The sequence below is a fragment of the Ambystoma mexicanum genome, chromosome 3q (genome assembly GCF_040938575.1).
Source record: "Ambystoma mexicanum isolate Mex_15411 chromosome 3q, UKY_AmexF1_1, whole genome shotgun sequence".
Taxonomy (NCBI): domain Eukaryota; kingdom Metazoa; phylum Chordata; class Amphibia; order Caudata; family Ambystomatidae; genus Ambystoma; species Ambystoma mexicanum.
In genome coordinates, this window is record NC_090926.1 from 1,046,464,053 (window position 1) to 1,046,481,520 (window position 17,468).

A 17,468-nucleotide genomic window follows, 5' to 3' on the forward strand; every position below is an offset into this window, starting at 1 on the left:
TGGGTCCGTATGACAAGGGGACACGAAAATGTACGGTATGCTTATCGCATGCAGTAATGGGATTATTGTTTTGCACTATTTTTGAAGCAAATACCACAAAACTCATAATCAGGCCCCACGAATTGGGCGGTATTCCGGCGCTAATACTGCCAGGATACTGCTCTAACAGTAATAGCGTTACCACAACTCGGTCTGGCCCCCTTTGCGCCGGATCACGAGTTGCGGGGGCAGTTAATCCGCATTTCCCATTGGGTCCATAGGAGGCCTAATGGCCTGGGAGCGATAATAGCACTGAAAACTGCTGAAAACGGCCAGAAAGCTCGGCGGTAATACTGTTACCGCCGTATTTAAGGGCTACAAGCCAACTCGTGATGAGGGCCTTTCTGTCTACCCCTTCTCTGAGCTTGTACGTCATTTTGAAAGGTGCTTGTGTGGCTTTCATAAAATTTAAAAAAGTATATTTTCCCTTTACCATAGGGCTTTTAATTTCTTGGATGTAAGTACTAAGAGCCCACCCAGTCTTGATTTTGTTTTGCCTTCTGGCAAGTGTAATTGTGCCCCAACCCCTTATATATACAAGACGGCAATTCCCAGGATACAAAGTGAATACCAGGACTGGATGAGCTGCTCACACGACACAGGGCATCATGCAAGCTCTTTAAAGATGGGTGGTTTGAACCTTTTGCTAAGATTCAAGTTCTCTGAACGTCTCTATGAAACCACTGGTTCTCAAACTCCTTTTCGAGATAAGAGCAAATGTCACAGCAGCAAAACTGACTTGTCACTATCTGTGTGTCTACTCTAACTTCCAGTGGGAATTTTGAGAAGCCCACAAGCCTGTTTTAAGGAAGCTTGTCCAGGACTTTTTTTTATCTACATTTACTAGTACATAACAGAATATCTTCTCCTTTCGATCATGGGGTATATGCTCACAATGAATGGCTCTGTGTAGAAAGTCTGACCCGAAAAAAATCATTGTTCTTCCACTGGCATTATTGTGAGATTTATTGAAGTTGGAGCCCTTTTGGTGAACAATGCGCACACAATTGACATATACCTAGTTATATACAAAAGACTAACATTAATATTGCTTTGTATTATTCTTTTTACTCTTTTTTCCAGGTTTACAAAAGTATTCATGCTCTGGAGAAGGAAATAGCAGAATTGTCCAAATCAGCGAGTTTGTTTGAAGTCAATATTGGAGATTTTAAACAACTAAAGCAAACTCACAAGGAAACTGTTTTACTTAAAGAACTGTGGGATATGATTGTCCTGGTAAGTGCTAGGGTTGTTTCGTTTGTTTAATGGGATTGTCGCCCATACCTAACGCAAAAACACAATTGAACAAAATCTTTGACCTGGCTACATTGTTAGCCAAAAGATAGATAGCCATGGCGTGGTATAATACTGCTGGTCCCAGACTTTAGATTGCCCAGGGGAGCTGGACAAATGGGAAAATGCCCAACTAGCAATATTAATTAGAATTGAGTCCATATATGTTACAACAGACATGCCAAATTAAACGAAATGGATGACACTGTTGAATGGATTATTTTACCCCTCTGATGAAAGACCGCCATGAGGATTCAGATTTTAAACAGTGCAAATGTAAGAATAGATGTGGTATGGTAGCCATGTGTGGAATTCAAACTTAATTATATGTAAAAATATGAACATATTGTATCCCTGATCTGGGAATGTGTTTGGAAGGTGTGAGGTTGGGGATTGGGAAAGGCCTTTGTATATACTATATAAAAGGAATGTTTTAATTGATGGTTACTTGCAAAAATGTAATAAAGAAATTGAAATAAAAAGTGTTTTGTTTGGAATATAATATATATCGCTCAAGTTCTCCATGAGTACCAATCTCCCCACAACATATGCCACTCATCATTAATGCTTCAACGTTCCATAGTATGGATGCTGCTCCAAATAAGAGTATCATCCGCTGCCAAGGGGCACATTTTACAAGGCTTGTTTTATTCCTTGAACATCAATGCAAACTTGAAACGGATAGTACAAGTAATGTTTGTGGGCCTCATTAGGACCCAGGCGGTAAGGGGTTTACGGCGGCGTAAACAGCGCCGACCCTTACCGCCTGATTCCGAGGTCCCTTAGCGCCATGGAGGATTTAACACCTGCTTTTAGCAGGTGTTAAAATCCATGGCGCTAAGGGACCTTGTTGTTAATTACGCCACCGTAATTTACGGTGGCGTAATTAACGCCTTCCCCACTCCCATTATGCCCTATGGGGCAAAAATGGGAATGGGGAAGGGTAAATGGGGATTGGGGACTTACCGCCCCGCCAACCTCGGAATGGGGCGGTAAGTCCACCAACCACCATGGCGTAAACATAGTTTACGCCATGGTGGTAAAGGTACGACCCAGGCGGTAACTTACCGACTGGGTCGTAATGAGGCCCTGTGTCTCATATTAATCATTTTGCTGGGGCATGGCTGGCGAGACTTCAGGCAAGATGACTCCCTGAGTGCCACTGCATCCGATGGGGATAAAAGACCAGCGACAGCACTCCCTGTGACAAGAGCCTACCCATGCAGGCAGGCAATTATCGCAGAATACCTCTGGGAAAGAGTGACATGGAACGCAATGGTCACTGGGTGCTTCGGCACTCTGGAGAGGCTGCGTTGCTGCAATCCAGGATTGTTAGGGAGAATTCTCTTATAAGGCTAATTTCCCAAACCTAGTGAGTCCCCCAGCAGCTTTTCTGGATTTTTGGGGTTTGTTTTTTCCTCCTGCTAAGAGTGAGACTCTTTTACTCCCACTCTTAGACATGATTTGAGGTATGTCTTTGACTTTTTGTGTCCTTATGGGCCATGGGGTCTTTTACTCCTTAGGGTATCATCTGTTTTTATGTATGTGTTACGCAGCACCCTCAGTGCAGTAACACAAGGGTGTCATAGTGACCCCCAAAGACTCCATACCCTGGGACTGACTACTGTCTCCCAGGACATGTAAAGTCACCATTGACTTTACTAGTCCAAAATTGTGAACAGAACCAGTACAAACCATCATATTGTGGAAGTACTGGAAGGGGTTAATTCGATTGCCACTGGGTCTGTTTTCAAGGGGGCACTGTCCAGTCCCCCATTGTCGAGTTTCTGGCTGGTGGCAGTGGTTACCACGCAAAATATTCCACCAGAATATTCCCTATGGGATTTTCCCACTTTACACCACTTTTTGGTGGAATGTTAAAGATACCACCGATTTATTTATTTCATATTAAATCAATGGTTTGGTCTTTTTACCAGAACTCTTTTCTAAAATGGCGTTCGTGTCCGTCTCTGTAACTCCAACCAAGGTCGGGCCCTTTGTTCCACTTTTTGGCAGGCTTCTCTACAGAAGCCCTCCAAAGGCTGCCACTCTGTCTGGGTTCCACAGGATGTGTGGGGAGTGGAATTGGCCCCCTGAACTGCGTTGCCTTAGCAACCCAAGTTGCACTCTATTCTGATTGGCCCAGTGATGAGCCGCCCGGCTCACCACTTAGCATGTTTGAGTGACAGCTGGGCTGTTGAATGGGGATTTTTCTGCATAAAAGTAGGGCTTTTTGGACTGGAACTTCAGAAGTCGCCACATGACCTAAGAATCTGAAGAGCGAAGAAGCTAAGCCATCTGCAACGACGACACCACCAGTGGAGCCCTGCTGCAACAAACTCACCACTTTCCCAACGACAAGAGAAGATCTTCTGCTGGACGAGTCTTCTTCCTTTGAGCTGGTGGGATCAATCAGTTCGCCCCTTTCACCTTCCAAAGACGTCTCTTGGTGGAATCGCCGTGCCAAGCACCCCGGCGACCGGATAGCCAAGCCTCACCACTTTGACCGCGAATAAAAGGAACGCACCTTTTAACTGACAAACTCCGCGGCTGGTTTCATCCCTGGGCAGTGCAACGACTCCAAGTTTCCTCCTCGACGAGATCCTCTCTTCCCCTGGTTGAAACAACAAACTGCAACCACTGCCAGGAACAATTGCCACCGCTGGAGCTTCCCCTCTCTTTAAGGTACTGTGTTCTGCCTGGCCTCCCTTTCCACGGATTGCTAAAGGTGACCCTTAAATCCTTGGCTTTCCAACTTGGTTGGCCCCAGACCTTCTAACTTTACTTCTTGAATCACCCCAACCTCTTTTGAACATTCTGCAAAGACATTTAGTGCATTTTAAACTGTGTGATCTTGGACACATTTCGCTTTGCTCCATTTAAAGTGGGCCTGCCCTATGAACTTTGGCTCTACAGTGTATACTGCCTTTACTCCCTTGCTTTGAACTTCTAAAAGTGTTGGGAACTGTTTTATTTCTATGCCCTGCCTTTTTCTCTCTCTTTAACTTAACTATTGGAGTGCCATCTAGGTTACGCGCTCACATCTGTTTTAACAAATAGTGGTGTTTTAACTCTGACTTGTCTAATAGTTATCAAGGAGGTGTTTATACTTTACCTGACTGTGTTTTAACTTGCTTTTGATTTAGAGTGCTAGTGTATTGCCTAAAGTGTGTTTTAAATAAATAATTATATACTTTTGATACAAAGCTCTGGTCAGTGTTTGTTTGCTCTACTGTGTTTTTGGCCCTATTGTGTATACTCTATATACTGCCCTACTTGAGAGAGGTCTGACTGCTCAGCCACAGCTACCAGGTAAATCTGGCTGTGCAGACTGCTACCAATTGGGTTTACTGCTTACTCCTGTAGTCTTAATCTTTTTGCAGTGTTACCCAAGAGAATTGCACAGGATTCTGCCTAACAAGGATGACTAATATGTCAATGAGTGGTGATCAGTCCACGAGGTTCAGGCATTGCGCAACATAACTCCAGTCCAGGCCTTACCATAAGGACTGCTGTTGGCCGTTTCACCCAGGTTTATCCTGTGCCACTGGCTGAGGAGCAAGGCTTCCGCTCATCCCAGTGGACTTGATGGCACCCTGGAGGGCATGGAGCAGTGAGTTTTGTGAATTAGAGGGCATGCAGCAGTGTGTTTTGTGAATTAGGGATGCCAGCACGGAGTCTCTTTTCGCCCTCTAACAGAGCCAGCAACGTGAAGGAGGAAGGGGCTATCCCTCAAAAGCCATGTACAACGCGGAGCAGAGTGTTTTGCAGCAGTGTGTTTTGTGGAGGGTGCACTGAAATAGTGGCTCCAACCACGGCTGTATAAGGGGCATTTGACTGAGTAAATCGACGACACCTGTGGGAAAAACGAAAGTAGATGGAATGTCCGATGGCCTTGGTAGATATTCTGATTGCCTTACATACTGAAACCAAGATGAGGGTGTGTTTGGACCAAAAAGGAAATTGCACAAGTGGTCTCCACAGACACAGTTTCACCCATAGAAGTATGAATCTCTTTTAAATGGAAATAAGTTGTATATTGAACACCTGGATGACACGCACTACATATCAAGCTGAACTATGCTAATATGAACTGGTTTTTTGTATCTAAGAAATGTATGTCCTGATGAGGTGCACCAGATAGAAATAGTATATGTCTATTGTGATGCCCGAAACTTGAGTAGACAATACCATAGAGCCCACTGTGTTTAATTGGGCCGTCTTGAGTTTTCAAAGAAAATGGCAGTTGATACATGTTCACAAGCAAGTTCTCTTGAACATTTGCCTTGTTTAATTCTGTGAAAGAAAAACTTAGTGTTTAACATGCTTTTGTAAATATACAACAAAACTCTAGCCCTAATAAAAGTTTGTTCTACTTTTAGAACAGAGTTATTAGCATTGCTGTTTTTTGCACAGTACGAATGGTGGATGGTATGAATGTGGATGAAAGTGGATGTGAGCAAGAATGGGTGAGATGTTATCACTGGTTTTGATATGACATGTGTTTTTCCTAGATGTGAGATGTGTATCTTTTAAATTGGCTTTTAATACATGAAATGTCAATGTGTTATATATGTGTTTTCTTATAAATGTTTTATATTTGAATAATAAATGTAATAAATTAACTTTAAACATACACACTGTGATTTGTCTACAGTATATGCCCTTTGAGTAGGGCTATCCTCTTGGAATGGATATTTTTCAGTGCTCTTATGCGTGAAGCATTTTATGAATGAATGGAGGGGTTGCACTTATCCATTGATAATTGCAGTTTTGTATGGCACCCTGGAGGGATGCTCCCCCTTGGCTGGTCCCTGCTGTGCTGGCTGGCGCCCATCACCAGTGCGCTTGTGATGGAGACTGGTCAGGGGAGGGGGCGTCAGACCTTGGTGGAGGTTGTGCCGCAGGCCAAGGTCCCCTTGCTGAGACAAGGGGCAGCTCTGTCTGAACAGCCTGCACATTCAGAGTCTCCACCAACTTGAGCCCTGCCCTCCGACCCCGGGGCTCAGTGGCTCTCAGATATCATCCTGGAGGCCTTCAGGTGCTCAGCGTATGGCTCTTACGCTTGGCTGCCTGGGACTCTGCATATGCCACATTGGTTGGAAATAGCCTCGCTCATGTGCCTCTGGTGAAGAAATTGTTTGTTTGTTTGTTTGTTTATTTGTATTGCGCGCCAGACCCGAAGGTATCAGGGCGCATTTAGAAACAAGTATACATGAGACTTAGGTTACAGACAACAAAGTTAAGCATGTTATAATAAATACACATAGGTGATACATGACTAAAGCAGAGTAATATTTACAAAGTAGAACAGTAGGTTATGCACCGTAGGATCAAAAGCTATGGTCATAGGTAGTAGTTACAAAGTTAGCTGGTCAATTTGCTACCAAGCGTAGAGAGGAAAAGAGTCTCAAATGTCCTGCGATACCAGCCATTTTATGGTATTGCGCCTAAATTGATGGAAGCGTTGGTCCACTCACAATGAGAGAGGGAGGGAGTTCCAAAGCTGCGCCGCCAGGACCTGGAAGCTACTTCCCCTAACCCCTCACCTTTTTTAGTTTGAACCTAGGGACGGCAAGATGGAATGAATTAGCAGTCCTGGTTGGACGTGAAGGTTTTCTTGAAAATTCTCTCTGAGAGGTATCGTGGGGCAGCATCATTGAGGCATTTGTGTGTTAGGGAGACCATTTTGATCATAATCTTGTCAATGATCGAGAGCCATTTGTTCCGTCTCCTTACGTCAGATATGTGCTCTCTCATGGGAATGTCACAGGCTGCTCTGAGCGCATTATTTTGGAGAATTTGAATTTTCTTAGTGATGTATTTACTTGCCCCTAAATATAGTACATTACAATAATCCAGCTTGGATAATATGAGGGCGCTGGCCAGAACAGTGCAACTTGCTTTGGTTAGAAAGGGTTTGCAGGCTCTGATCAGTTTGCACCTGTAAGCAGTGGATGAGGCCAAGGCGTTCACTTGTTTATTCATTGTGAGAGTTAAGTCAAGATTAAAGCCTAGAGTTTTTACCTCATTTACGACTTTGATAATGTTCCCATATATATTGAATGACACGTAATTTGTGTTGAGTTTGCTCATATTGGCTGTTGAGCCAAGTAAAAGGAGGTCTGTTTTGTCGTCATTCAGGCGGAGGCCGTGAGCGGCCATCCATGCCTGAATCATTAAATAGATTTTGTTCACTAAAGTTAAGTCTTTTAGGTAGTCACCAGTCAGCAGAATGAGGATCTGGGTGCCATCTGCATAATTAGTGTAGGTGACACCCAGATGGTCTAGATCATCAAACTGCTTTGTGAAGATATTGTACATTGTTGGTGAGACACAAGAGCCTTGTGGCACACCACATGTAATAGGGATGGGGTCAGCAGCATCCGTGGTAGAGAAGACTCTCATGATCCTTTTGTTTAAAAAGCATTTAATATACATGATGGTCTCCTGAGAAAAGTGAACAGCTGAGGAGGTGTTTACACAATACTTCATGGTCAACCAAATCAAAAGCAGCTGAGATATCGAGGAGAAGGAGCAGGGCCATTTGACCTTGAATCAGTCTATCTGTGATTTCAGATCCAGCAGGGTCGTTAACGTGCCATGCTGTTGTCTGAAGCCCGATTGATGGACTCCTAGTAAATGGTTTGACTCCAGGTACTCCTGTATTTGAGTATAGGCCACTTTGTGTAGTATTTTAAGGAGAAAGGGCACAGTGGTACGATCAGTGACTTTATTGAATTAACAACAGTTAAAGCACTCATTGCCCAAGGAATATTTGGCCACTTCTCCCACTCCTGCTTCATGTACCAAGCCCGAACCTCCAGGGTATTCATATAAGCTCTGACACAATCCTAACCAGAATCCATTTTAAACACTGGGTCACAGTCTAAATGCTACACATGGTGTACCCCTGTAACTCCAACATGTTAAAACCAACAAAGAGGAGTAAAACCCCTGACAAAGCTACACTATTACAAGCACAGGAGAAAGGCAAAAAAAGTGAAACCACAGCGGCAATAGTTCATGCAGAGGATTGCCACCCTAGATAAGCGACTTGATGAATCAGAAAAATGCATGGAAGAAGTAGAAACAACGGTTCTTGAACAGATCTATGAAACCAGCCAATGGTCACACTGCACAGGAACTTTAGGAGTGCAATATTAAATCATGAAATCCAAGCAGGAGGATGCAGAAAATAGATCCTGGCACATTAACATTTGAGTGAGCGGTATACCTACACAAATTACAAATGCAGACCTACCGGGATTTATTCAAGACCTATTCTGCTTTTTACTCAAACTCCCAGATGAAGTCACTATCGAATTAAATAGGACACAGCAAACCCGCCTGATGAATCAACCGCAACAATTCTATTCTCCTGATATGCTCTCACTGGTACATTTTTACATCGTTAAAGACCAAATAATGAATACAGCAAAAACATGTACAGAGTTCTGTTTCAGGGATGCTAAGGTATCCTGCTACCAAGACCTAGCCATGTCGACATTAATTAAAAGAAAAGCTCTTAAGCCCATGACTGAATGGATGCTGGAAAAGTGGTTATCATATAAATGGGGATTGCAGACTGCATTGCTGTTCACCATTAATGGGAAGAACGTGATTATGAAAACGCTGGGAGGGGGAGCAGGTACTGGCACCTGATGAATCATGAGGCTCTTCCCTCAGACAAATCTCTAAATGATTCAGCCTCTAAAATCACCCCTCAAATTGGGCCTTGGACAAGAGTTGAGAGCCTTCGGAAGCAGAGAAATCCCACTTGGAAGGAGAGGAACCAGAGATGAAACAAATAGTATTCTCTTACCATCTCAAAGGTTTGTCGAAGTCTCACCTTAGAAACGTATCCATCCTGCAAGATTGTTCAATTGGCATTTTTATCATTAGAAAGCTTAGAACTCTCACACCGAGTAACCCATGGGAGAAGAAAATAGGGCCTTGATCACTACTAGATCCAGTATTGCCCCTACAAATTTTCGCTCCAATTTACTAATGTGTAGCTATCAAGTTTCAAAGTTGCTCGGATGGCATTGTGGGGGCGGGGCAGGTATGGTTATTGTGAAAATTGACTGCACGACAGAGCTGCTTAAGCACTGTACACATTGGAACCTTAGATGTATAGACCTGTGTAACACTTGCAAAACCAACAAATGAGTGAACCAATATGACAAACCCCCTGCGAACGCGCTAACTAACACACTCTGCATTATAGCTTGGAAGGTTCAGGGCCTAAGCTCCCCTATGAGAAGAAAGTCAATTATGCAGACATTTTGAAATGTATCGGCCTCTGTGGTTTTCCTGCAAGAAACTCATTTGAACTCAATTAATGAACACAGATTATATCACAAGTGAATTACACATCAATTTTTCACATCCAGAGGAAAAAGAACAGAGCTGTAGCAATCCAAGTGGCCAAATAAATTTCCTTTGGAAAACTAAGATTCAGCACAATCCCCAAGGGAGATATACATGTGTTAATGCATGTTTATTGGGTCACACCTTCATGCTGATGTTCCTTTATGAATCTATGCCTAATGCCAAACAAGACCAATTTCTAGCAAATGTTCTGCCCCAGGCTGCTGCATTTGACAAAGGGCAGGTAATAATTGGGGGGATTTTAATTTGGTTCCCAAACCAGAGCTAGACAAAGCATTGCCGCCTTCAAAGTCAGACTATACAAATGCCTATTCTTTTGCAAGGCTATTAATGGAAATGGGACTCATCGATATCTGGAGATTATTTTCATAATAGCGTTAAAGGTTATACCAATTTTTCCCATGTATATGGGTGATATTCCAGATTAGATGTACTCCTAGTGGTTTCATCCTTGATTCCCTATATCCGCTATGCATATATTGAATCCTGGGTCCTATTTGACCACGCCCCATTTGAAATGAGGCTTTTCTTTATCCGTCTAACCCCCCTACATAAATGCTGTGGAAACTATAGAACCCGATTTTAAAAGATATAGCCACACGGCCAAACATTTTTACTAGCCATATCGAATTACTTTGAGGTAAATCTGATAGGGAATTGTTCAATGAGTCTAGTTTTTCTGCAAGGATGTCTTAAATCGCATAGCTGCATTTTGCAAAGCCTGCAGTTTAATTAGAACCCAATAAGAGGAGGAGGTCAGAAAAAGAGAAAGGGAATACAAACTCAGTGGCTCATTAAAGGAAATGCAAAACTTAAGAATTGCTTCGGCCAAACTCAAGACCATGTAGCTGAGAAAACAGCCCAAGCTATCCTTAAAACGTGCAATATAAAAACGGTGTTCCCAAGATTTAGCCGGAGTAGGTAGGTCTTAGCTACTACCTCGGATATAATTGTGATAACAATATACTAAAGAGAAAACCTACATCAGGTCCTATGACCAAAAGACTATCCCCATAGAACATAATCCTGAAAGAATGGACTAGTTCCACAATTGTTCTTTCCATAGAACAACTCGTCATACATAGCCCAAGACAAATGAATAAGACAGATATTCTTGGGACAGACACACAGTTATATACAAATACATTGATCTGTGATTAGAAGTAGTCCATCATGTTTCTGTCCATCAGATATAACACAAATACTGGACGTTCCTCAGGGGCGGAAAGGTAAGGGCCAGAGTATGTTCTTTAAGTTTCAATAGAAGTGCCAAACCTTCATGGGCAAAAAACAAAAAGGAGAAATATTGTCTTAGGTTCAGTAACTACTAAACGTCTTCATTGGAGATAGTCTGGTGTAGGTCTTCTCTTTAGTATATTGTTATCCTTAAAACTAAACAGTTTTATTACTCCAGAGGAAATAAAGCATACAAAATGTTGATGTACAAATTAACCAGGCTTAAAGCACGTAACAATATTGAAGGCCTAAAGAACGACAAAGGGACACTACGAGGAAAACCAAAATTCAACAATACTTTGCCACTCTAATGTCTAACACCACATTAAGCCAGGAAGCTCAACAGGAGCACATTGCATTTTCCGCACTTATCCGGCTATCCCCGGCCACTAGGCAAGAGCTAGAAACTACAATTCAGGAGGATATAGTAGAAAGAGCTTTTAAATCTTTTAAAGGCACAATCCCTGGCCTAGGCAGATTTACAGTCTTCTTCTATAGGACCTTCCACTGCCTCCTGGTCCCACCGTTGACCAAACTGTTAAACACATTTCTTTTCATAGATAGGATTATTATTATTATTATTATTATTATTATTATTATTATTATTATTCAGGTATATATTGAGCACGACCTAGCTTTGGGAAGCAGCCGAGTGCTTTACAATCATAGAGGGAAGTATATAGTGAGGAAAGCAGAGAACACAGAGAGAGTCTTGGGCTCCTTCCTGAACTGTAGAAGCGAGGTGGCAAGTCTGATGTTGACGGGGATGCGGTGCCAGAGTCCTGGGGTGTTGACAGAGAAGCCCTGCCTTCTGGTTCTTTCCTTCTTGTACCGTCAGAGTGCAAGCCTGCACATGTCTAGGATGCACATGTAGGATAACTCCATCTATGGGGGCATCCTCCACTATATTGCTCTTGAAACCTAATAAAGAAATCACAGTGGGCAAACGACATAGGACAATCACGACAACAATGAAGCAAAAATCTATTAAAAGTATTGGCCAATTGACTGATGAAGGTACTTCATTAGTACCCAATTTTACTGTTGATAGCAGCACCCACAACAATATCAGAAGAACCCTCAACATAATTGAAGTAACAGAAGTCTGCTGCCTCCCTATAAATCCTACTAATGATGACTGCGAACGGGCACAAAAGGCCTTCGCAGCCAAACTTTTGAAAGCCCAAGATAAAATTAAATCCGAGATATCAGTGACCTCGCCCTCTATGCCCACCGAGACACATTATGCTTCTGCACAATCATCCCAAACTCAGTTCGGCTTTACATCTAGCAGAGATGCCTCATTAGGTTCCACTTTGGGATTTTCCTTCACAGCATCCTCTGTGGCTGATATCCTTAATATTCTGAAGTCAATGCATCCCACCAACTGCCCCGGCGAACTACTTCCGTCCAAATTCATCCTAGAATACAAAGAGCTTTTTGCTCCTTTTCTTTGTAGATTCGCAAATGCCTCTTTTAGAACAGGCGAAATTCCTAAAACCATAAAAAACGTAGCAGTCTCACCTCTGCTGAAGAAAGCAGGCCTTGACCCTACGGATGCAGCCAATCTAAGGCCTATCACAAATACCCTGTTTTTTTTAAAATTTATCGATAAGATAGCTACTATCCAGCTTCAAGCTCATGTCCAGATGGCTGGCATCTTGCATCCTAAGCAATCTGGATTCAGAAGCAACCACGGCACTGAAAGCGCGCTCCTGGACTTGCAGACGCATATGCTCTCAAGACTAGATAGTAGCAAGTCAGGGCTGCTGATGTTGTTAGACCTATCGGCAGCCTTTGACTTGCTCGACCACAACATTTTACTCAACAGAATGAAGTCTGTTGGGGGCCTTTCTGAGAATGCTATTACTTGGCTGAGAGCATTTCTTGAGGGTCGTCAGTCACGGGTACACTGGGGAAACAGCTCCTCTGGGCCACAAACCATTACGTGTGGCGTGCCCCAGGGGGCTTGCCTATCTCCATTGCTGTTTAATATATACATATTACCTCTATGTTACGACTTAGGTCTCTCACAGACCTTCTTTTGTAACTATGCAGATGACTTCCAACTGGTCCTTAATATCACCGGAGAATATGACCTAGACCAATGCGCAATAAACATAGTCTATAAATCGATAAAACAATGGATGTCTAACAATTGGTTATGCCTGAATGCTATGAAGACAGAGCTTATGATTTTTGGCTCACGACAGGCACAAATGAAGCTGGGACAAGAGTATATGGGTTTCACTATTGATGGTAGTTTTATCAATACGGTTCAAAAAGTGAAAACTCTGGGTACATATATGAACAGCAATGTCGACTGCCAAGCCCATGTTGCAGCTATTACTATCAGTACCAACTATTACCTTAAAGTGCTTAGACAAATCGCTCCTCTAGTCTCGGTCGAAAATTGCACGAAACTTGTGAGAGCCGTTATTTTGCCTCGCATTGATTATTGCAACGCACTCTTGGGTGGAGCAAGCAATGCAGATATCCAAGAGTTACAAAAAATCCAAAATAAGGCCATCCGCATCATTTTTAAAATGAAGTATTCCGAATCCATATCGATAGCCAGAAAAAAATTACACTGGCTCCCGGTAAAAAATAGAATTCAATTTAAGGTGATGACCACATGCCACAAATGTATCTTTGGCAACGCTCCGGCATACCTCAAAGATATCATTGGCATCTACCGGCCAAAGAGAAATCTCAGGTCGGCAGACGCCAATCTTCTTACACAACATCGAGCGAAACGCGCCCGAGGTACGGGAAGAGCTTTCCATTTCCAAGGAGCTAAAGCATGGAATGCTCTGCCAACATCCCTGCGCAAAACCTCAGACCTCCTTACCTTTCGCAAACAACTAAAAACCTATCTCTTTTCTTCAGAGTAATCCCGTGGCAATCTCCTGCTACAGTATTCTTGCTCTCGGCGTCTGGATGCCCATGGGCTTTGACGCGGTATAAATCTATTAACATAACATAACATAACAAGAAGGGAGGGACTGGAAATGAGGGTGATATCCCTAGATCCCCATAAATCCTCTGATTTGATTGATTGAAACTTTATGCGACTATTCTTGGATGCATATAACTTTTGCCCAATGTTCTGAGTCTTCATCCTTGATAACTATCACATCCTGTCGACTAAAATCAGTATATACGGAAAACACACCCATAAGATAACAAACTTAAGGGAAACAAAACAGGAATGTCCCCTTGACATTTTTGGATCCATTTGCTAAGCGGATTAGAGGAAACAAGAGTATCAAGTGAATAAAGTTACATGGGGAAGAATATAAAGTTTCTTTCTATGCCGATGATGTAATGGTTGCCATCATGGGCGTACCTGTTTCACTGACCACTCTAACGGGGGAGCTGGAGGATTTTGGAGCTATCTCTGGTTCTACTGTTAACTGTCCCAAATCCAATGGGTTGAGTGTCCCAATGCCATCCACTACTAAACACATACTTATGAGATATACCCTATGGGACGCAACAATCAAGTCCATTGGGCACCTGTGGGTCCAGATCCCATCCTTCAATTCAAACAGCCTGTTGTCACTAAAAGGTAACCCAGATGTGCTCCATCCGGACATAGTCCCTTTATAGTTTTGTTTAAATATAAATATACATATTGCAAGACACAAAATCCTTCAAGAAACTTCAAAGAGTCTCAAGAAAAGCGTATATGACTTTTATTTCATTAGTATCAACACATCCAATGTATGGGTGTTAAACTGGTATTACATCATACACTTAATGCAAACCCTTTTCACTTTTAGAGGAAAGTATAACATCACTACTCCTTCACATAAAATAATAATTCCTTATTAAACAGTCAACTCAAACTCATTGATTACACTAGCCGATGCATTTTGGATACATAATATCCATCCTCAGGGCTTTGAGTTGTCTTTCATCCTAATAATATTCACATATATGTTCATCTGTTTACCTATAATAAACAATTAATCATAATGTTACCTCTTTATTATTGTATAGGCATCACATTTCACCTTTAAGTAAAGAACATATTAAAAACTATCCTGAGATGGTTCTGAGTACACTCGATGTAAATTCAACCTACAGTAAAAGATTTGTAAGGTCCTATTAGTTTTGTATTCCCCTAAGCATGAATTATGACATAATGTTAGGCCAACTCAGATAGAGCAACATGCAGATCACATCCTTCATCAGGATATTATTTCAGCAGAAGTATTTCTCACCCTTACTGAAAGAATGAACTGATTATTTAGATAAATGGAATAATCAGGAGTTTTCATGGCTATGCCGTGACATGGCTGTCAAGATGAGCCTTGTCCTCACTTTTTTGTACCACTGCCTATCCCTCCCAGTTATAATCTCGGACGCAAGTTCAATGGCCTCATTAGATGTATGCCGGTCCAGAATTAGGGTGCTGGTAATTCCATATAGCAGCACGTTTCCGTACTGGCATACTGCACGTTTGCCGATGGGGTATCCAGAATTACCTACAGCCAAGAAGTGGGTGTAATTCCGGCACCCTACTAGCATAAAATAGCTGATATTACCAGCATTCCAAGTGCCGGTAACAGTATTTCCATTTGCTGGTATCCTGCTGGATACCGGCAAACTAGTAATGAGATCCTATATTGTTTACCGAAAAATATAGGAGTTAAGGTAATTAAATGAGGATGGAGCCCCACTGACGTTTTTGGAATGCAAGACTAAATTTCAAGTAAATGAAAAAGAAAAATATTTCATTACTAGCAGCTACATCATTGGCCCGCACATCCCCAAACAGAAGACAGAGGTACTAGACCTCTCAATGAACTTGAGTAAAGGTATGTACTCTATATGTACTGCTAGATCGTTATAGCCCTCAGGAACGTCTGCCTTATATGGCAAAATTAGAACAAGATATTGGAAATTATATCGAGGAGGATTCCTGTGTCATATCTGGGATAAGAACTCGGGTTGCCTCCCCGTGCACCACCGATAGAGAATGCCCCCTTAACATCTGTTATAGATTGTACCTGCCTGCCAGCAGACTCCATAGAATTAATTCCCCTTACCACCTACCTGCTGAAGTGGTTTTGGAGAGGACGGGGCATGGGCACCCATGTGGTGGACATGCTCTAAAACAATATTTCTGGAAAGAGGTAGTTGTCACGCTCACCTGATTCCCACGGAGGCGCAGGTCTGGCTTCGAGTGCTGATGCTTCCTCTATGGTGAAGCGCAGTACTCTGAGGATGGACAGGTAGGGCCCCTCTACATTGGCTTCTCTGGCTCGCAGGAATATTCCCCTGTGCGTGAAAAGGGAGTATTACCTACTGACGGAATAATGCTCAAGCCTCCCACTCCCTTCCAACCCTCCACGATACCCTTCCACGATTCCCCGTGAAGTCTCACCTTAGGGTCTGGAAGGATGAGTTCTCCATCCTGCTTCTGATGCAGGGGCGCGTTGAAACCCAGTTACTTCACTGGAATGAGGTTTGATGGGAGTTCAAATAAGCTTGACTATTCAGGTAAGGCGCTGTAAGAGTTCTGTAGCAAGTTCAAAAGTTCAAGCTAAATAATAATGTTCATTGTCTTATTGCAGCAAGCGCTAACGCTTATGTCTTTTTCCCCTTAGGGGCCGGGGTTCGGAATGCCGGAAATATGGCGCCGACCCGAAGTGAAACGTGCAGTTCCAGTAAATGACAGGTAAGTTCTGGATGAGCGTTCGGGTAATGTCTTTGCATTCGCTCATTCTATGTCTTTGTCTTTTTTCCCCATAGGGGCCGGGGTCCGGAATGCCAGGAAGCGGCAGGACCCGAAATGAAATGGGAATGACCCAACAGGTAAGTCTTAGAAGGAAACTGAGCTTTTCCTATTCCCTTCCTTCTCTCACCTTGTGTTCTTGTCTTTTTCTCTCTAGGCTCTGGGAAGTGGCTGCGGATCCGGATGATCGCTGCTGAAGATGGAGGTGCCCAGGAAAGGTGAGTGAAATGCAGCGCTGCAGCGATCGAAGCGAAATGCTTTTAAAAATGATGTCTTCCCTTTCAGGATCGTCGGTGTGATGTCTCTGTGATGCAGCTTTAGCAGGTAAGGTCTTCTTTCTCTCCAATTGTCTCTTAGCAGATGACCCAGGATGCTGACAGGCGTGGCTGAAGTCCAGATGCAGGAGCTGACACGGTGAGCGTCCAGCTGCGAGGAGCAGAACAACGCGAAGCGTGAGTTGCTGATCGGGCGTGGTTTAAATAGCCTTGGAAGAAGTTCCAGGTATGTATCCCTCCACCGATCAGGTATGTATCCTTCCCCGACCACACCCAGGTGGAAAGTAGTCCCACAGGTAAAGTAGTTCCATTCAGGCCTCAAGAGGGCCTGGATGTAGCAGCATGGTCTGCATCAGGTAAGTGCACATTAAAATACTCGAACACATGTCTAGCTTTATGAGCCTGGCGCCTAAGGCGCCAGGACAGGGGTCCAACATGAGCCTGGCGCCTAAGGCGCCAGGACTGTGTCCAAAGGGCCCCAGCTT

At 43.1% G+C, this 17,468-nt stretch overlaps 1 protein-coding gene across 1 annotated transcript in view; it reads left to right on the forward strand.

Annotated features, from left to right (window-relative positions):
• Positions 1-17,468, forward strand: part of DNAH17 (dynein axonemal heavy chain 17) — an 8,024,690-nt gene that overhangs the window by 3,005,635 nt on the left and 5,001,587 nt on the right. Inside the window, exon 24 of the mRNA XM_069655242.1 lies at positions 1,123-1,275. Coding sequence (XP_069511343.1) covers positions 1,123-1,275 — 153 coding nt within the window. The remainder of the gene's footprint in view (positions 1-1,122; positions 1,276-17,468) is intronic.